At 41.0% G+C, this 21,936-nt stretch overlaps 2 protein-coding genes across 3 annotated transcripts in view; one reads left to right on the forward strand and one right to left on the reverse strand.

Moving 5' to 3' along the window:
• On the reverse strand, positions 1-15,920 carry slc35c2 (solute carrier family 35 member C2). Of its 2 annotated transcripts, none has more exons than XM_041256407.1 (11): positions 15,887-15,920; positions 13,634-13,707; positions 11,970-12,191; positions 11,174-11,324; positions 9,648-9,711; positions 8,432-8,504; positions 7,373-7,541; positions 6,692-6,775; positions 5,818-5,993; positions 4,082-4,211; positions 1-1,397 (listed from the first exon to the last, which is right to left on the reverse strand). In XM_041256407.1, the coding sequence occupies exons 3-11, from the start codon at positions 12,114-12,116 to the stop codon at positions 1,285-1,287; spliced, it is 1,107 nt and encodes a 368-aa protein (XP_041112341.1). In that variant the 5' UTR covers positions 12,117-12,191; positions 13,634-13,707; positions 15,887-15,920; the 3' UTR covers positions 1-1,284. The 2 variants fall into 2 exon arrangements, with proteins under 2 accessions (XP_041112341.1, XP_041112340.1); XM_041256406.1 differs by having other exon boundaries at positions 11,970-12,195.
• LOC121319208 (protein SYS1 homolog) overlaps positions 14,571-21,936 on the forward strand; it is a 13,532-nt gene continuing 6,166 nt past the window's right edge. Inside the window, exons 1-3 of the mRNA XM_041256409.1 lie at positions 14,571-14,741; positions 19,764-20,053; positions 21,594-21,661. Coding sequence (XP_041112343.1) covers positions 19,892-20,053; positions 21,594-21,661 — 230 coding nt within the window. The 5' untranslated portion in view covers positions 14,571-14,741; positions 19,764-19,891. The remainder of the gene's footprint in view (positions 14,742-19,763; positions 20,054-21,593; positions 21,662-21,936) is intronic.

A 21,936-nucleotide genomic window follows, 5' to 3' on the forward strand; every position in this document is an offset into this window, starting at 1 on the left:
ACCAATTAACATTTTATTGCCATATACTGTACATTTCATACAGGGTAAATTAACATAATACGTTTTTTTCAAAACAAACATGAAGTCTTTAAAAACAAAAAACAAACATTACTGAATTGTGACAGGCTTGTGCCTTCTCTCACGAGATTCTAAGCAGGTATTCTGTTCCAGTGACACAGAAAGGCTCAATGTAGCTCCTCCTGTTTAACTCTTTATAGCTCCTATAACCATCGTAAAGATTCCTGGCATTAACTGTTGCTTCAGTGTCAGAGATATAAGCACCCCCATGGCTGAAGAGGAATACAAAAAAATACAAATCAAAAACAAAAAATAGATACCCGATAGGCATTCTGGATCTATAAGAGTGTGTTTATGTGTTAATTAGTTTTCGTACATTTCAGCTTTCAAAGATGTCATATTTGGAACCGAGGCACAAAGTGTAGCTTTGCTTTTTGGAGAAACACAGGCCAGGAAAACACCTCTACACGCCGAACAAGCAGAGTTTCAAATATTAAAAGTAAGTAGGTAAGTGGGTGAAGACCATGAGAAACCTTTTTGTCAAAACGTATGTCTAAATCTCTTAGTACTTCTATGTAAGTTCAGATTGTGTGTGACTGGGCTATCAACAAAAACTTCAACAGTAGTAGCCTCCCCCCTGAATTATAATAAAGTCAGTGTTAGTTACCAGGCTAACTAATTACTGTATCCATAGTTCATTATATAGGTGGAGGGGACTCCAGGCACAGCAGACAACTGCAGACACTATTCAAACACTGGTCTTCTGGATGCACAGTATTTGCTTCTTTATCCGAATTCCAGTATGAAATGTCTTTCATGGATTGCACATGATAAATGACGGAACGGATCAAGGGCTTCAGTTTTTACAAGGAGCGGGTTATTATATGAAGATCAATTTTAGAAAGTCTGATTTTCCCTTTGTACTTTTTCAAATGTTAACTAACCTTCTATATTGCACAAAATTCAAATTGCCTTGTTAGTCAAGAACTATTAACAGAGACTTGCTGAATGCAAGTTACCAGGCCTTAAAAGCTATGGATGAGTAGCCCCACCCTGTTCTTAAACCCGGGCTGCTCCTTATCCAACTGTGCTTAGTATTGCAGAGAAAGGGAGGCAATGCAGGCAGGTTATTGTGATCAGCATTTACAGGGAGGAGGGAGAGAGAAAGAGAGAGACACACTCGAATGCAGTACAACTCCCTCCCTGGAGTGTCCAGTCCTCCTCTCCTACAACTCAGGGGACGGGGGCTGTGTCTGCACTCTTGTCTCAGAGGTCCTCATCGTGATCCTCCTCCTCAGAACATCCATCTCTCCGCAGCAAAGGGAGAATGTCTGAGCTGGAGTTCTTCAAGGACGTCACCCGTACCTGGCCTGCTTTACCTGCGAGACAACAAACAAACAAGCACGTTACTAACACTGCATGTACAAAATGACAATTAGAGAGAATCAAATGTGAGCATAAATAGGGGCAATGACAGAGTGCCTAAACCTTTGACTGTTAGTTTAAACTGTTTTTTTATTTTTAAATTTTAACCCCACCCCAAGGGAAGGGGACAAGAAAGGAAATCAATACAATTGAAACAAGTAAAACAAACACAAGAAGAAAATGATAAAAATACAAATAGTCAACTAATATAAAGAGAAAAAATATACAACTCACAGAAAAACAACAAAAGAGTTTAAAAAATAAATAAATGAATAAGCTGATGGGCCAGATTTTTGGATGATCTAAAAATATTTTCCCAGACAGTTTCCCAGTCAGGGGTGACAGCAACCTTGCTTAACTCTATCCCAAATGAGCAGAATTGGAAGAGTCTTGACATTGTAAGCTACAAGTTTATTACACATATATGACACAAGTCAGGGAACCCCATAAGCATGGGGGGATGAATGAAGCCTGAGGTATAAAAGAAAGAAAAGCCTGGAGGAGAGTATTCTTCTTGTAAATCCTGAAAAGAGCGGAGGCTGGTGTCATTAAAGATATCGCACAACATATATGTACACTGCGTGTAGACTAAGAAGAGTAAACAAAGGGGTGTGAGCCTGTTAATAAGTGAACATTACACCAAATAGGAGACAGTGTATGCAGTCCAGCAGACGTATGAAAAAATAAATTAACCTTATTCCAAATTTGAAAAGAATCTAAACAAATTTGTGCGTTAACCCAGAAAAAGGGAGATGCTGCAAAACGATGCTGCTTAACTAAATTATCTTCAATGGGACTGCAAGCAGCTGGAGTTTCTGGATGTAACCACATCTTCATAACCCCCCCCCCCCGAGCTGAAAAGCCAATAATAAAATTTAAAATTTGGTAAGGCGAGACCCCCAGCGGATTTGGGTCACTGCAAAGTGGTTAAACAGAGTCTGGATTTTTTTTATTGTTCCAGATAAATTTGGAGGTTGGAGTGAAAAAAAAAGTAATATGCGGCAGCACATTCATTTTAATTACAGATATTCTATCATGTAATCTGAAGTGGTAACCACCTATTCAAATCTGACTATTTTAGATAACAAAGCCAAATTGACATAATAAAGCCCACAAATAATCGCATTCCACTCTGTCGAAGGCTTTCTCAGCATCTAGTGACAGCAGAGGGCAAGGGAGATTCCCCAGCCAGATCTAAAACATGAAGCAAACAGCGCAAATTATCTGAAGCAAATCTACCTTTCATAAACCCAATCTGATCATGGTGAATCAAGGAGTGAATACATGATTCAAGCCATCTGACTAAACAAATCTATCAAAAAATGTGCAAGACGGGTCAGTTTTTCTTTTCTATATAAAACTAAATGACAAACAGTCTTCTACACAAATACATCTTGCAGTACTTTATAAAAAGTGATAGCTGGCTGCTTCTGATGGCTTTTCTGTTTCCAGTACTGGATGCTAAAGCTCAAACGTGTTTAACCCTAAAGCTGACCGCTCAGGAAAGTGAACGGAAATGAACACCCCTAATCACAGCTGGATCTATTATATAGGAAAATGGAAGTGTGAAGTGCAGACGCACGGACATACACACCGATGCATGGACATGCATACACACACACACAGACATGCATACACACGCATAGACATCTACTTCTGTCCCCAGATTCTGAGTGATCTAAATTTCTAATTTAGGACAGGTAAAAGGCTCAGGTATGGAAGCACATAGATAACTTGGGCAAAACACAGCCTCACCATAACCTCTGTGGGGAAATGTATCATGCATACTCAGTGATGGCTGGGAGAGAAGCAGAATGACCCGTCTGACAGAAATTGGTTTACGACAGTTTCTTAAGAGCTGATCAAAGGAAATAGTTTAGGGGCCCCATCTTATTTTAAATGATTTGTTTTCAGTATAAATATACGTGTAGTTCTGAGACATCCCGAGACGATTCGAACCCCTCCAGATCTCCTATCCACCCCTGAAGGAGTCCCATGCGAGACAATTCAAACCCCTCCAGATCTCCTATCCACCCCTGAAGGAGTCCCATACGAGACAATTCAAACCCCTCCAGATCTCCTATCCACCCCTGAAGGAGTCCCATACGAGACAATTCAAACCCCTCCAGATCTCCTATCCACCCCTGAAGGAGTCCCATACGAGACAATTCAAACCCCTCCAGATCTCCTATCCACCCCTGAAGGAGTCCCATACGAGACAATTCAAACCCCTCCAGATCTCCTATCCACCCCTGAAGGAGTCCCATGCGAGACAATTCAAACCCCTCCAGATCTCCTATCCACCCCTGAAGGAGTCCCATACGAGACAATTCAAACCCCTCCAGATCTCCTATCCACCCCTGAAGGAGTCCCATACGAGACAATTCAAACCACTCCAGATCTCCTATCCACCCCTGAAGGAGTCCCATACGAGACAATTCAAACCACTCCAGATCTCCTATCCACCCCTGAAGGAGTCCCATATGAGACAATTCAAACCCCTCCAGATCTCCCAGTAGAAACAGGTAAGCTGGGCCTCTACCTCACAATCTGCTGTTTGATGTAGTGACCGCCTTACAAAACTAAACGGAACGGAAGTTTAATACATATCACCCATTTGGTATCCGTGCTCCCCTACCTCTGGAGTGACAGGCTTTGAGACCCACATGCAGAGAGATTCCTGACAGGCACACAGCGAAGCCCAGCCAGTTCAGCGCACTCATCTCATCCCCCATCAGATGAGCAGCTAGAAGCAGGGTGCACACTTCCTGCAATGAGAAACACTGTCAGCACCCATCCAGCACTGCATCTGGCTGTGCTTGGACATCCACCCTTCAAAAATGCAGACAACATATTTTAAACTGGTGGTCCAAATGATGGTGTCATCAGCCTTGACACTAAATGTCTTGGGTTGGGCCATATATTGCCCTTTTTATCCCACTTGGAACCTTTGTCTTAAAAACATGCAAAGAATTTTAATGATCAAACCATCACACAGTGTAATGGTAACCAGAAATGCAGAGCGGCTGATGGTTAGACTTACCGCCCAGTTGTTCCCATTCAAGCACCTTGCTCACTAAATATCTTGGTATCCTGAATACATAATTATCTCCTCTTAAATTAAAAATCCGTCCCACAAGTGCAGTGGTACCCCAGATATTATCAACGAGCTGCCAATGCAGAATAACTGAGTGGGGCAATTGTTCTTTTACTGCAAAATGTTTCTGCCAAGAATGACATCACACAAAAAATGGGAACGGTAAACAAATCTAAATTTAGTTCTCTTACTAGCGTGTAATTCATGTTATTTAGTTTCCAATTCTTTTTTTTTTTTTTTTTTTTTTTTTTTTTTATATTTTAGTAGTCGTCAATTCTTTTTTAAATTATTTATTAATTTTTTTTATTATTATTTGTTTTTCTCCCCAATTTAACAATGCTACCACCCCTGTGCTGACTCAGGAGGGGTGAAGACAAACACACACTGTCCTCCGAAGCGTGTGCTGTCAACCGTCCACTTTTTTTACACACTGCAGACTCACCATGCAGCCAGCCAGAACTACAGAGTCAGAGGACAATGGAGCCCTAGGCAGCTTACAGGCAAGCCCACAGGTGCCCAGCCAGAACACAGGGGTTGCTGGTGCGCGGTGAGCCGAAGACACCCTGGCCGACCTAGCCGTCCCTCCCCTGGAGGGAGCTGTACGGCCAATTGTGCGTTGCCCCCCTGGGAGCTCCCATCCTCAGTCGGCAAAGGAATAACCTGGACTCGACCTGGCGACCTCCAGACTATAGGGCATACCTGCACTCAACGCGGAGAGCCTTTACTGGATGCACCACTCTGGAGCCCCATTAGTTTCCAATTCTTGTCTTGTTTTCATCACATCATTGAAACTTATTTTTTTAAGTTTACGTTGAGCAAGGTTCATAGTCACAAGTCTAGTTGCTGAAGACCTTTTCAGCTAGCCTAGTTCAGAATGACACAAGGGCTGTTTACATCAGCATTGTGGGACTGCAAGTTAGAGAGTGAGACTAATTTGACTATTAGTCTCACCTAATTCCGTGCAAGCTTTCCTGCTGTCAATCGCGTTGTGGGGCTGGTTCAGTTAATTGCTTCTGTGAACGAGACCTGTCTGGGGTTTCTTAAAAAGGTTCAATTAGATACTGAACCACCAAGGGCATATTAATACAAACCAATTGGTTTTCAAGAGTGTTCTTTGAAATTCAATACAGTAATGACAGTGTTCCTCTTATCCCTATATACATTTTAAAAACACCAATGCATCTTATTAATACCGAACCCCTTTCCATTCCACTTGTAACTCCAGTGTAGTAATTGAATTAATTAATTAAATTTATTTATTTATTTGACAATCTCACCTTAAAGATGCCAGAGATGGAGAGGGTGAGGCTGGAGGTTTTGGAGACAAGAAGAAACTCTGAAAACCCCAGTCCAAAGGCAAGGGCGCCCCCTGCAGACAAGGTGAGCAGGGAGTGCAACAGGGAGGGCAGCTCACTGACACGGAATAGCTTCTCCGATAGACACAGGCCTAGACCTGGGGGGGGGAGAGGTAGATAGAACAGCCAGTTCTGAGTAAGCAGAGAATGCTGAAACAATGGATACAAAATCCACATGAATTTCAATAGAACTGGAATGTCCTTTACCTTGCTTAAACCATTGTTTTGGAGTCATAGCTCATAAAAACCACATCATCTACTTACATATTTAAATTATTTGTGTATTGTCCATCATTCTCTATCACTTATTGAATTAAAGGCGCACCACTGATTTAAGTATCCATATAAAGAATCTTTTTGAGTTATCCACTGAAGGTACATTTTTGCAATGTGGAGCACAAAACAGGGTTTACAATTTACAGGTTGGATCTGGTCATCCAAATGGCCAGCGTCCTTGTGATACTCGAGTCACTCAAATGTAGTTTAAGAAGAAACTGGGCAACAAGCACTCAATTCCTTGTGCACCTTAAGGGGTTAAAGTAAAGTTTATTTTCCACAATATATACAACAGAGTTCAAAAGTTTGGAAACATCTGAGTTACAGCAAGACTAGGGAGTTTGTTGCTAGATAACTTTACTCGGACTCCTTACTCACGAAATACCCCGGTATCTCTGGATAGATAATCGTCTCCTCTTTAAAAAGATGCTCCATATTTTAATGAGCACTTCACTTTGTCAGCACTGTTAATAATGGCAGTGTGCATATGAAGATGCTTCTGGGTGAAGCAGCGGGTTACCCTCGTTGTAGAGGAAGAGTGGGAAGATGCCCATGAACATCAGAGGCTGCAGGTGGTACATGGTGTCCACTGGGTTCTGTAGACCTGCAGGAGGGAGCGGGAGCGCAGTTCACACACACACACAGTGCACGTGCACATACTCGGGGATGGGAATGAGACTCCTGCTGCATAGCAGTGTCAGACATTCCAGGTTTTAATACAAGCTTGATTAGCCACTGTGTGCAGGTAACAAGCTTGGGTGTGTGTCATATTAAACTCAAGAGTGGATCAAACTGCTATGCAATAAGAGTCTTATTTCCATCCCAGCATATACATACAATAAAACACCTAAGAGAATATTCTATTCCAACAAAATGTCTAACAAATTGAACACATTTACAGCTGGTTTCACAGCCCCCAATCAGCACGAATCGCAGACTGTCCAATGTTGCTTTAGGTAAGGCAGTCCCAGATTAGTGCTAATCGGGGGGGCTGTGAAACCTTGTCATTTGACATAAATTTATAGAAAAAGACAGAGGGCTTCTTAAGATGGCTTATCTGACTGGTTACAAACATTGCTAATAGGGTTATAGTTTAAACATGTTTCTAAATGGAAACGAGCATCCGTACACCAAGGGTCTTTTGAGTATTGACCCCACTAAGAGCCTCTGCATGGCTCCCTGTGGCCTCCGGATCTCTCACCGAGCTCTGCCTTCTGCAGGAGTATCTGGGTGAGGGTCCAGCGGATTCCCCCAATGAAGGAGGCCAGCAGCACCAGCACAAAGCCCTCCACGTTGAACTGGGTTGACTCAAAGGTGAACATGAAGAGCCCGCTGGCAATCAGAACCACCACCACGATCAGACACGGGTTCTGGAGACACGGGAAAGGGGCTTGTTACGATATACACACATGGAGAAGCACAAGGTCCGCGTCTGACAGGGAAGAAAACCAGCACTTCCTTTAAGCAGATAAGCACATTGCAGACCTCTATAGCAAATGGAAGTATTTTGTTCATTAAACCCCTTAAAAAATGATCAGGATCATTACACAAAAAAGGCATTAAATGGAAATGTTAAATTGTAACTACACTTGGTTACCACCACTGTTTCTATTATTAGGCCATGGCTCTTTCTATACCAAGGCAGGGATGGAAATAAGACTCCTGTTGCATAGCAGTGTCACCCACTCCAGGTTTTGCTACGAACTTGATTAGCCCTAGCATATAGGTAACAAGCTCAGGTGTGCTTTATTAAACTTCCAGTAAAACCAGGAACAGATGTAACTGCTATGCAACGCAAGGTTATAAAAACCAAACTTACAGTGTCTGGCCAGACTTTTTCTGTCTGTACAGCACCAATGATTACAGCAGTGTGCAAATGTATTAGAACACCTCAAGATTTGTCATTTATAGCCTTTATATACTTACCTGCATGAAAACCTGAGAAATTACATTTTTGGTCAGTAATCGGTGCTACAGAAACAATAGGCACTTATGTGAAAATGTTAGATCACATTGTGCTTTAATTAGGCATCTTAAACCACTTCTAAAAAGTCTCCTGCATTTTACAATGTGTTGCTACATGTTCCTTTCCTTTTTTTTTTAATGAACTGCATGTGTGGTCTATTAAAGTCGTCAATTAAATCAGCCAATGACTAACCTGCAATGGGGTGTTGTAAAATGTGCACACTGCTGTATCTATAAACACAAGTCTCTATATAGCTTTACAAACAACAGTATATCAGCTCAGATAAACACTTACTTTTTCCTCCAATTTGAAAACCAATGAAAAGAAGAGAATAAATAAAACTGCGGACGATTTGGTCATCGTGTACCTGAAACAAGCAGACAAAGGGTTAACTCACAACTAGTGAAAGAATCCCACCCAGGGTGGCCGCTCTTCCACTCCTGGTCTTTATTCCAACCCTGTTCTGAACTGTTCAATGTTAACCCTCCATTCAAACCCTGAAGAAGCACTTCATTATATCACTGGCATGGAATAGCCCTCCAGGACCGGATTGGACACCTTGAATTAGATTAAAGGATTTATACAACTATCTACAATTGTACTATTTCCTATCTAAAATCTTATATTGCACTACAGCTAACAGATATATTGGTCTTAGAAAAAAACATTATGAAACACAATCTGCCTTCAATCTGTTTAATAAAAAAGCATTTGTGTTAAACAGCATCATCGATCTTTCTAATATGATCGGATTTTCAAATAATAGACCTTCTAAACACTCCCATTATTTATTTATTTTATATATCTCGTTTCATAACAAGTCATACACAGACGTACAGACTGATATGTACAGGCAGTCCAAATCAGAGGAAAAATAAGCAACAAAGTGCAGAGATTTTCAGTGGCTATCTGCAAAGGGCTCTACGGAGCATCTTAAACATTTAGGATTTGTATTAATAATGGTTTATAACATGTTAACAATCATATCAAGCAATTTACAGGTGAAGTACTCCCAATTGAATACATCAAGCATTTTCGTCAGCAACATCTTTAGAAACTGTCAAACAAAAACATCACATCGCTTACAGACTTCTTATTGGGCCACATTTTCAGATTTCACTTAAGTCTTTAATTGCCTACTTTTTGAAGAAGACAAAACCTCTGTTAACTTAACTAAACTAGAGCCAAACAGCCAAGTTATATATTCAGGTCACTTTAGCAGTCAGCAATGATGATGACGATGTAGCTGCAGAATATGGCGAATCTGTGGGAGACTGAATTCCGAGGGAGCTGCAAATCTATGATTTCTGAGGAATTCCGTTATCCAAGCCTTGGACAGACTATTCACATGCATCCTCCAGTAGCAATGCCTGGTAACCTCAGGAATGCTTGCACTTGGACAGCAGCACTCGTTTACTGTGCTGACCTGGTGAAACATTCCCGCGGTAACTAGGCACTGCTCCTGGATTCTTCCACAGTGAAGTAAACAGCCGTGGTGGCTGGTCCTTACAGAGAGATGGTGATGAACAGGAAGCTCCAGTTGGACAGACCAATATCCAGGGCAGTAGCCAGGGCTGTAAGAGACAGAGATAGACTGAGCTGGTTGAGGGGAGAGTCAGGGCTGCAAGAGACAGAGAGAGACTGAGCTGTCTCAGGGGAGGGCCAGGGCTGTAAGAGACAGAGAGAGGTTGAGCTGTCTGAGGGGAGAGTCATGGTTATAAGAGACAGAGAGAGACAGAGCTGTCTGAGGGGAGAGTCAGGGCTGTAAGAGACAGAGAGAGACTGGGCTGTCTGAGGAAGAGGGGAGAGCTAGGGCTGTAAGAGACAGAGAGAGACTGGGCTGTCTGAGGAAGAGGGGAGAGCTAGGGCTGTAAGAGACAGAGAGAGGCTGAGCTGTCTGAGGGAGAGGGGAGAGTCAGGGCTGTAAGAGACAGAGAGAGACTGGGCTGTCTGCAGGAGAAGGGAGAGTCAGGGCTGTAAGAGACAGAGAGAGACTGAGCTATCTGAGAGGAGAGTCAGGGCTGTAAGAGACAGAGAGAGACTGGGCTGTCTGAGGGAGAGGGGAGAGCCAGGGCTGTAAGAGACAGAGAGAGACTGAGCTGTTTGAGGGAGAGGGGAGAGTCAGGGCTGTAAGAAACAGAGAGAGACGGAGCTGTTTGAGGGAGAGGGGAGAGTCAGGGTTGTAAGAGACAGAGAGAGGCTGAGCTGTCTGAGGAAGTAGGTTGGACACAGGTGTGCAGCTCTACTCACACCCACTGAATCAATGAGAACCCGACACTCATAGTACATGGCTAAGGGAAAGGGGTAATACACTTCATGATCAATGTTAGGGGCCTAACGATTCATATCAATGAGTCGTGAAAAATTATTTATATGACATATTACTTTGTGAAAAAGGAATGTATCGCCTGAATCACGATACAAAACCAAAAGCACCACATAGCTCATTGCAGTTCAATTCTTGAATGAAGAATAACTGAGTTCAAGAAACTAAACAGAATCTTAAACCCCTAAAACCAATCTTGTTTTCTATTTAACCTACACAAAAAACTCATCCAGTTTTAAGACAGGGCATTTTCATCAGGGCTTACATTGAAGACACTAGCAGATGAGGGCCAATGATGTTGATTTGGCTATTTAACCCGTCTGAAGGCCGGCTGTGTCTCAGAGTTTAGGGAATCCCAAAGTGTTTGGTAAAAGAAGTTCATAATACACGAGCACTAGCTTTATGCAATTTAACAGAAGTCTTTGGACTTTCACCTGCTGGAATGCATGTCCCTGGCTTATCTTTGCAACGTGTCACTATTGTAACCTTTGTGACACAATTTTCCAACTCTGGACCTTCTCAGATGTGTTTGTATTAACTGCCTTTTCTATACTAAAACAAACATGGAGTTACATTGATCAAGGTACAGTGAATTGCAATTTGCCATGTTTGTTACACACTGAGCTTCGCTGGTTCCAAAGCTAGGAACAATCCACCTTGTATTTACAGCACTCCCCTCAGAGCACACTCAGTAGTAGCACACTGCTGACCTGTAGGAGCAGCCTTGGTGAGATACTGTGACCAGCCAAGGACAACCCGGGGCTTTCCTGTCCAGCACTGCATCAGGGTTCGAGTGACAGCAGCCAGGATGAAGATGATCATCAAGTGGACCAGAGTCATGAAGAGAGGAAAGTGGAACTCCTGCAGGTAGATGAAAAGAGGGATTGACACCAGCCTACCCCTCACTAGCACTGGCAATGTTACCACTCTGGCCCCAATTTCCTCCGGAGATTGTTTTTCACTACTTGTATTTTACGCTGCAATTTGGAATCTGCACATCTTTCAAAGACAGAGCTCCACAGGCTGTTGCTGATTCCTGCTCCGGAATCACTTCCTGTGTGGGAGCATTCTTGTTCGATGGAACCTGAGAGACTAGTTCTTACAACCTTGCGAGTGCTTATATCACTGTAAACACAAGCAGACAGCAGCTGCAGTTCTACCTATAAAAAAAACCCTAAGTTGCTGGACTCATCTTTAACAATGTGGCAATATGTTAGACTGTATAACATTATTGTTAGACCCCACATCCATGGAAGCACAGTAAAAGTTTAGTACAGAATTAAGAAGCACTGTGCACAGATGGTTCTACATGCATGGAACAGCCTCCCACACCAGAAACATACAACTCAAATAAATAAGAGATTCTGTCCTGTTGAACTAGATTGCTGCTCACTAGGCACATGGTGTGCCAAGAGGGGGGGAACCTTGGTGGTGCTGAGCAGCCTCTTCTCTGGTTTATGAGCCTATGCCAAGTTCATATAAAAGTCACTGCAAACAGGGCCCTACCTTCAGAAGCCATTTGTTGTAGAAGGTGATCCCAATGGAGAAGCAGTAATAGAGGAGGATCAGCCCCACAGTGCGCAGGCCTCTGCACAGGAACTGCAGTGGGTACTCCATGGGCCTCTCAATGCACCCTGCTCGTTGGGGCACCATTCACACACAGCTCCATGGCAGAGAAGAAACGCTCCACTGGCTTTCCCAGTGGGTCTCTGAGCTCCAGTGCCACTGCTAGCTAGAAGAGTTTCAATGCAGTGTCAGTTCTGAAGCTCAGAACAGCAGCGGGGGTGTCCCACATTAATAAGACATACAAGGATCATATAGAACAGACTGTTAACTTAACGGTTCTCCCCGTTATGGGATGTGCAGCATGTACCTTAACCAGTACATGCATACAGAGAAGATTCATAGTCACCTTATAAATCACACAATACCTGAAAGCTTAAGCTGCGTTAAAAACCGAGAGTTCATCACATTGTACCTAAATCCAACCCGAAACACCTGCAGTAGGATGGGAGTGGAAACGCTTGGTGAAGAGTGGTTCAATACCATGGGAGTCAGTGTTTCCCATGTAGACAGACTGATGGCCAGGCAGACACTATTTTAATGGGGATCCTAAAAAGAGATGCTTTGTGAACTAAATGACCCCCGACACCACCAGTTTCAAAACGTTGTGATGCCACAGTGCCGTACAAAGAACCAGCTTGACAAAGTTTTGAGATCAATCAGATACTACGAACCAGAGGCGCTTAGATGGGCTGAATGGCTCTTCTGGTTCAGTGAATTTTAAAGTTCTTATGTTCGAAGGTCAACACCTCTTTAGTCATACAAAGAGAAAGAAATACCGTTTATATGTATTTACACAGATAATCGTTTGTCTGTTACATGTCTGATAAGAGTGTTACGTAAATGCAATAGCATGTATTGTGTAACTCATTAAAACATGCAGCTTCAGTTCCACAAGGACTATATTAAGCATATGTGTATTTTATTTGATCAAATTAAAATCGAGGTTTGTGTTGCTAAATGCAGAAACAAACGCAGAAACTTTTAGCAATTGAAATAATCAACCGTGTCGTCCCGACCTATACAACAGCTGTCTGTTCTGAGATCCTGTGAAAAACTCGCAGTAACATACTTCAATTCAAAACCAATAGAAACACCAAACCACACGGCATGCCCCACAGACAGCGATACTTGTTCAACTAAAACGCAAGTCACCAGCAAGGAAAGCAACCCTGCCCAAGCGTGCACTGCACTTAATTGAAAAGTAATCACGTTGAATCAACCAATAATAGACTTTTTAAATGTATAAATAGTATCAGTAAATCTATCAAACACTAGTACAGTAAATACGTGTGCCGCATATATCACACTAGGAAATAAAACACAGTATTACGTTTCAATCATGTCAATTATTTACTGTCCTTGTTCATCTGTCTCACACAAAGCAGGATTGTGTCACACTGTCCCTTATCGATCCAGATGGAATAACTGTAAAACTTCATACACACACGTAAATAAATGCTACTGATTATTATATTAACATGCGAAAATCGCAATAAATTATCACCAGACAGGCCACATTTTCAAATTGTGGCGTTATACCGCTGTCGGCTTCGGTATCATAACGAGTGTAGTCGACATCAAAACACAAACTTGTACAGTTTTACCTGCTTAGCGTTTCCAGTTTCACACACCTCTATCGACTCTCCTGACGTGGCTCCGCAGCTTCCCGCAAAGCACCCTGGGAGGAAGGACGTATAACCATTGGTAATATTGGATACATCTTGGTAAGGTCACAACAAATTGTGCCTTTCTAAAAGTGGGTGGGTCAAAGTTGCTATAAAGTATTTCTATGGATAAATTAATCAAATTTAACAACTATGTCAAATGCGTCTCCGGCGCCTATGATGTACCCTTATACCAGCTGTATCCTAGTAAACTCATATCAAGTGTAATACGCAGAGTGAAAGTGTGGTAAAGCCTTGCGAGGTATGTTAAAGCATATTTACCCGTCAACAGAAAATAATAATACACAAATAATAATGCTTGGGGTGTGCAAATACAGGTGTGAAAAATATGGCGAACCACAGTAAAATACAACCTTTGTAAAACTGGAAAGTTACCTTGAACATCCACACCGGTAAACATCGAAGAATACCAGCAATAAGATACTGTTCTCGAGCAGCACTATTTCTCGCATACACAATGCAGTGTGAAGCGGGAGTGTAGAAATCTGTATTTGCTGTTGTGAGAGTGAGCTAGCGTCATGTTACAGCACATTTAAACCTGATCACTTTTATTGAAGAACTAAGTACATTGTCATATGAATGTCTGCCATATTTCTTTACAGAATAGATACAAACAGCATCCATCTGGTGTTTTGGCTACTTGTGTAGGGAGAAATTCCAGCAATGAGCTGGTATAATAAAAACAATTTACTGAAACTACACAACTACATGAGTCTATTTTCTGTACACCTTGTCTGGTATTGTATATACCCGCTGACCGGGCAATACGCTCAATATCTGTTCAAATCCCAGGATGCATTGATTGTCCAATCACATATCATATCTTGCCAGTAGCACGACGCCGTAGCACGCCCACTCTTGCCCTAACGTTTCTGTTTCCGGTCTTGTTGTGTATCTCGGGTGTCGATTGTAATGCATGTTAGATATCAGCTAAAATTAATTTCAAGGACCAACTCCTGGTTCAAAACATAAGGACATGTCGATATTGCTGCCGTTAACCGGGAGAGTTTTCGCCCAGAGAGAAACGGTAAGTGGGAACCGGGATAGCGGATCGTGGGGCCTGGACTGGAGAGACCTGTCGTAACCATATGTATTAATTGGGGGGGGTAGAGCAGTAACTTTTCTTGTTTCAAATGCTTTATATATATATATATATATATATATATATATATATATATATATATATATATATATATATATATATATATATATAGATATATATATCAGGGCTCTACGTTTAGATTCTACGTTTAGATTTTTAACTATTGCCCCCTTGGGCCACTGAGCTACTGTTTTTACTGGCCCAATATAGTTATATATTTTTTCATGATGGTTTTTATTTTCAGTATGTTTCTAACTGTATATGGAAACCAGAGAGAACCCTCGTCTCAAAAGAAAGCGGCTGAACGAAGCCTTTCAATGTGTTACTTCAGCCATTTAACATGCACACGTTTGAGTGCTTGTCAGAAAATGAAAATACTATTCAAGATTTGAAAATGTGTGTGTACAAACGATACTCATTTTTTTTTTTTCACAAGCAAACACGCAACCAAACTGTTACTATATGGTCAGAGCAATGCTAAAAGTGAATTATAATAATCCTAATTAGGGATGGGTCAGTGTAGTCCAGTGGTCCTACAGTAACCATTGCAGAGGATCTTATCTTAAACACTGCCTTCCCGCGACATACACAGTGTGTGTTTTATATATATATATATATATATATATATATATATATATATATATATATATATATATATATATATATATATATTTTTTTTTAGCGGGAGTTATTCTTGGCTCACTCTGATAAAGTCTCAGGCAGTAATTGTGCGTGCTGCGCTTATACTTTTAAATAATTTACATAAAATACGCAATGCAAATATTTTTAAATAGCATGTTTACACAGATAACCGTGAATAAACTAAAATAAGAGGATAGATAGCGTCTCGCTTTGTTTCAATTTGACAAATTTGTCAACACTACGCTGTTTTAAAGATCGCTCATCTCCAGTACAATCATTCAGGGAAAGTGGATTCGTAACTAAATATACTACAGTGTTTCCCTTGTCTGGTGAAATAAAAAAAAAAATATATAGAAATAGAAAATGTAATTCTAAATACTGAAATGTATTATTTTTCTCAATAATAGTCGGCGAAATTCGGTGCTTACCTGACATATTAACACCCCGCCTCAGCTCATGAATGACTGGACAGCTGTCAGATCTGTCACTTTCCCATTACTCGCTCGCCTTCAATTTTCATGCAGAATACCGTGAACGGCCTCTGCTTGCTTATGATTGGCAGCTGCGTAAAACTTGGCAGATATTTGTCTCTCGTATTGGTTAAACTTAAGGTCGGTACATATCACAAAAGCATTTCAGAAAAAGTCACGTACATGCAAGAACAGCATAAGCGAGCGGCGCTGTCAACAGACTGGTGTGGCGCTTTTGTTGGAAAACGTGTTTAAAGCTTTCTTTATTTTCCCATGCCACGACCCGCCAGAAATGTGTTCAATACCCATAATTTAATCACAGCTGCCGCGGGCACGACTTTAGGACCACTGGTGTAGTCGAGCACACGAAAATAAACTTTTTGAATAACATATTACATATTTGAGTACACAAAAAAGCCTTATACATTATACTAGTAGAAAAGCGTCTCTGTTTTATTATTATTTTTTTAATTCTGACGCTTAACAAGTTTTATGTCAGTCTTAAACCCGTTATTTGCATATTAAGGACCCTAATTAATTATGCAATGCTTGTAATAGCAACATTCTACGGTAATCGTATTCTGTTAGAAATTGTTACTAATTTTATTGCCTTGTTTTTTATCTAATGTTAACAGATTCCAGCTTGAGTTCCTCTGTAATGACTGTACACAGCAGCTTCTGCAGCTGTTGCTAGCCAGTAGTGAAACAGCTTCTGGGAGCAGGGCACCTGCGAACTTTGAATGTGTGAACTGAAATAAAATAACGTATACAGCAAGTGCTAAAATAAGTAATCCAAACTTGGGTAACATTGAAATTAGAAAGGTCATTTAACATAAGATGAATATAAAGACATACTAAATGTTAAGCAGAACACAGTAACTAATAAGAAAAGGCACAATACTTGGAATTGGAAAGTTCTTTTTTTAACTCTGGACTGCAGTTCAATGTAAAACATCTACTGTTGACTTTCTGTGAATGGATGGAGTAACGTCAATGTTTGCACTGACCATTAAAAGTACAACCAGCTATCTTTGTTTTGAATTGTTTACAGGTTTTTGAATAAACAAAGTAACCTGACTTAGATTCATCTGATGTCAGTACTTGACGTTGTTTTGGCCAGATTACAATATTTACAGTATTAAGATGATTTTATAAATATTATTTGTTAGAATTAAACAGATGTAGAATATTTAGGTTGCTATATGATAGGTGTTTTATTTTGAATACACTACAGCAAAAAATTATTTGGTGGTTTGTGCAATATTATGCTACTGTTGCTTTAATTGGAAGAGATATGTGCTGTGACATTGCTGCTCATTGTGGTCTGTATTGTAATTCAGTAAGCAAAAGGAAGAACTAGGGAAATAGGGTATTGAATGAAGATATCTCGTCTGGGACACTGTTTGTACACTTTGTGAACCTGGCTAATCTTCACTAGCGTATACTGTTGCGCTGTCTGCATAAGTCATGTGCACTATATACAGTGCCGATAGAAAGTCTGCACCCCCTTGAACTTTTTTCACATTTTGTTGTGTCAGTGCCTCAGCGTTTCATGCATTTAAATGAGGATTTTTTTTCCACTTATTTGCACACCATAATCCACACTGTTAAGGGGCCGAAAGTTTTTGTTGAGAAAAAAATATATATATTAAAAATACAAAATTGAAAGATCTTAATTGGATAAGTCTCCACCCCCCCCTGAGTTAATACTTGGTGGACGCACCTTTGCCAGCAATTACAGTTGTGAGTCTGTTGTGATAGGTCTCTACCAACTTTGCACACCTAGATTTGGCAATATTTGACCATTCTTCTTTACAAAACTGTTCAAGCTCTGTCAAGTTCTTTGGGGAATGTTGATGGACAGCAATCTTCAAGTCATGCCACACATTTGATTGGATTTAGGTTGGGGCTCTGACTGGGCCACTCAAGGACATTTACCTTTTTTTATCCTTAGCCACTCCAGTGTAACTTTAGCTGTGTGCTTTGGGTCGTTGTCATGCTGAAAGGTGAACTTCCATCCCAGTTTCAGCTTTCTTCCAGAGGGCAGCAGGTTTTCCTCAAGGATTTCTCTGTATTTTGCTCCATTCATGTTCTCTTCTGTCTTGACAAGTGCCCCAGTCCCTGCCGATGAGAATCATCCCCATAACATGATGCTGCCACCACCATGCTTCACAGTAGGAATGGTGTTCTTTGGGTGATGTGCTGTGTTGGGTTTGCACCAAACATAACGCTTTGCATTTAGGTCAAAAAGTTCCATTTTAGTTTCGTCAGACCACAAAACTTTTTGCCATATGGCTACAGAATCGCCCGAGTGTTTTTTTGCATACTTCAAACGGGATTCAAGGTGGGCTTTCTTGAGTAATGGCTTCCTTCTTGCTACCCTACCATACAGGCCAGATTTGTGGAGCACTTGGGATATTGTTGTCACATGCACACTTTGACCAGTCTTGGCCATAAAAACCTGTAGATCTTGCAAAGTTGCCATTGGCCTCTTGGTAGCCCCTCTGATCAGTTTGGAGGGACGGTCTGGTCTAGGCAGGGTCTTGGACACCTTCCACTTCTTAAGTCGTCTTGACCATGCTCCAAGGGATATTCAAGGCCTTTTGATATTTTTTCTACCCATCGCCTGATCTGTGCCTTTCAGCAGCTTTGTCCCGGAGTTCTTTTGAAAGCGCTTTGGTGCTCATGGTTGAGTCTTTACTTTGAAATGCACTACCCAGCAGAGGGAACCTACAGGAACTGCTGAATTTATCCTGAAATCATGTGAATCACCACAATTTAACACAGGTGGAGGCCACTTAACTTGGTGTTGTGATTTTGAAGGTGATTGGTTACACCTGAGATAATTTAGGATTGGTATTACAAGGGGGGTGGACACTTATCCAACCAAGCAATTTCAGTTTTTTATTTTAATTTTCTACAAATTTCTAGAATATTTTTTTCACTTGGAAGTTGTGGAATAGGATGTGCAGATAAATGGGGGGAAAAATATTTTTAATGCATTTTAATTCTAGGCTATAAGGCAACAAAAGGTGAACATTTTGAAAGGGGGTGCAGACCTTCTAGATTGAAATAAAAAATCACTTTTTGTAGGTACAAACATTAAAACACAGTTTTAAATTATTTTAGGGGAATGTCTGTATAGTAAGACGGTTCATGACGTAGTCATCTCGGTTCATCAGGTTAAACACTCGGTTGCATCTGCTTATTGTTTCGTGTGACTGTTAACACGTGTTGTCTCACTGTCCATACTGTATTTTACACATCTAGAAACCTGCTCTCCTGAAACATTTCAGGCATCTCCACCTGCTTTTATAACCACCTTGTCTTGCAAGTAGTGGGAAGATTTTTTAAATATATAAACAAGAAACTAAAAGCTGTCCGTTTTGAGATAAATATGGTCATAGTGTCACTTTGTAAAAAATATGAGCGATGTCTAATGAAATAAAACTGGTACTGGTAAGTATTTGTCCTTATCTAGTCCAATAATATCTCAAAGTCCTCAGCTGTGGCTTTCTTAAAACCCAACCCTCTACACCTGAATTGCTATTCTCAAGGCAGAGAAGTGCATAATATGACAAGTAGTTTGAGATGTCATATTCATGTGCTTAGCCCATGTTCAGGATTGTAAATATCTATTTTTACACACACGTGTAAATCAGTATAAAGTTATGAAGCCAGTGCTACAAAAGCATGAGAGATGCTCTTGCAAGTTGGAGGATGATGGCCAGAAAAGTGCACTTTGTGAAGGGTAGGGTTTGCAGAGAGCCACAGCATCAAGAGTAACCCTAGATTTAACTAGAGAGCTATGAATGTTCTTCTGTTTTCTTTTCAGCTTCTGGGCAGTGAAGAGTCTTGATTTTCTGGTCTGAGAAGTAGAGGGCTCCACAGCTCCCCCACCTGGCTGCTTTGCTGTCTGCTCTTTCTGGAGTGAGCGTGTTAACTCACACCCTTTATGTGGGGATGGTGGGCCACTTTCGCAGCTATGTTTGGGACCCAGTCCTGATTGTGTCCCAGATCATACTGATGCAGTGTATCTACTACAGCTTCCTGGGGCTGTGGCTGGCTGGAGTTGACAGCCTTGTGCAGAACAGCCGATCCCTCGATCAGATCTTCAGTTACGAGGTGAGGAGAGTCTACAACTAAATAAATCCCCAACTAGAACCTTGTACTTCGGGATCTGCAGCCGTAACTTTACACAGAAACACCATCACAGCATCTGCACATCTGCATTAAGTACTTCATTTTAATGGATTTCCTTGAAAGTGAGGAGGGGCAAAGTTTGTACCTAACTTTATATCTATACAAATCAGGTCTTTTGACAAAGTTAAAAAACGATTACACATTAACATGTTGTCCGGCTTTTTTAAATCCGGTATCCAAGCTATCTATATTCTCGCTATACAAGGCATGATTTAGTTATGTGTGTGGTCTCTCATGTTACATGTGCATCCCTTAAAATGGTTGGGTATTTTAAGCCAGTTGGAGCAAATAAGAGCCTGTTGTCTGCTACATGCCCACCTTCCCGGGCTCCGGCTCCAACAGGTTTGGAAGTGATTTAATTTATTCCTTCATCAGATGAATACACAGGACTGTAGTGCCTTGATGTATCTTTGTACTTTTGCATAATCACTAACAGTTTAGTGGTGTGACTACTGTAGCCTACGGTTCATTCATTTTTTACTGAAAGTATTAAATGCACAGGGCTGTACAGTGCTTTGGTTTGAGTTTGGACTTGTACAGGGACTCATTATTTTACTATTAAAATGTACAATGTAAATATGTTAATAGAAATCAAGACAGTACAGACTGCAAGTTGCAGTTTACATTTGTTACTTGCAAGGAAGTACAGCGTGTTGAATTGATTTTAGTATATCCACATTAATTTGGCACAGTGTGTGCTAGTTTTTCACTTAAACATGCTTTTATATGCATCCATGGAAAAACAATTAATACAAAAATGATGCTTGCCATCTGTCCCGCCTTCACACAGCATTCAATGTAAGTAGGTCACGGATAGAGGCAGTCCAGATCTGCAGGAGCATCTCGTGTTTAGTGTTTGTATAATAATGGCTTATAAAAAAATGTAAATCTAGTAAATCGACGTTCACACAATAGGAGCAGAACCTATGATTCAGTATGTGTAGAGTTGGGTACAAACCTGGCTCTTGTTGCTTTTGAAGTGAATCTGTGAAGCAGGTCCTGACAGCTGTCAGAAATAGCCTCTGTTTCCCCTTTTTTCATTTGTGTCAAATTGTGTTACTACACAAATGTCGCTAACTGAAACAAGCATAATACCACAGTGAATATCTTTTGAGATCTAGTACCTTTTGCGTACAAAGGGAAAAACAGACCAACAAGAGGGGGTCTGGTTTGTGTTGCATATTTGAAGTTTGATAGTCCTGTGGTTGATATAAAGTTACAGATTTGAGTTAGAGGAATATTATATAATATTGTATAGCTTAATAACCTGTATAGAGTCTTACAAAATACTGCTTCAGTGCTAATCTTGCCGCACAAAGCTAAGATCAGGATTTAAGCCAATTAATTTATGGCACAACACTGCAAAATCTTAGGTGAAATACAGACAGCGCTACAGGCATTCCCCGGTGTTGAAGTCCCTCCACGGTGTGAAAGTAATGATCTTGGATCAATGTGTTTGTAGGTTCTAGGCTTCTCCACACCTCAGGGCAGGCTGTCAATGATGGCGTTTATACTGAACTCGCTCACATGGTAAGTGCGACTGTGTCTCTAAAAATCCAGGGCATTTTGTTTCTACATAAGATTGTAGCAGATGTTCAACACTGCAGAACTGTATTAAGGTCTAGGGAGCTGCAGACCAGTATGTTAATGATGTTTCTGCCCTTATGTGCCTGCTTTTGTTTGTTTTTCAAATTACTTAGTGTTGCATATTTTTCTGGAATGAACCTATGCCCTGCCCTCGAACCATCTGTTTCCCTTTGACAACTGCTTCTTCAAGCCTTGGTTTCTAAACAGTCTTTTTATTT

This window comes from Polyodon spathula, chromosome 8 (genome assembly GCF_017654505.1).
Source record: "Polyodon spathula isolate WHYD16114869_AA chromosome 8, ASM1765450v1, whole genome shotgun sequence".
NCBI lineage: Eukaryota > Metazoa > Chordata > Actinopteri > Acipenseriformes > Polyodontidae > Polyodon > Polyodon spathula.

Bases quoted from the DNA above. Each gene is read 5' to 3' on its own strand.
- slc35c2 (XM_041256407.1), bottom strand. From the start codon at position 12,116: ATGGTGCCCCAACGAGCAGGGTGCATTGAGAGGCCCATGGAGTACCCA. The intron at 11,325-11,969 runs GTAGGGCCCTGT...ATCTACCTGCAG, and splicing joins ACAACAAATGGCTTCTGAAG to GAGTTCCACTTTCCTCTCTT. The intron at 8,505-9,647 runs GTAAGGACCAGC...TGCTTGTTTCAG, and splicing joins CTGTTCATCACCATCTCTCT to GTACACGATGACCAAATCGT.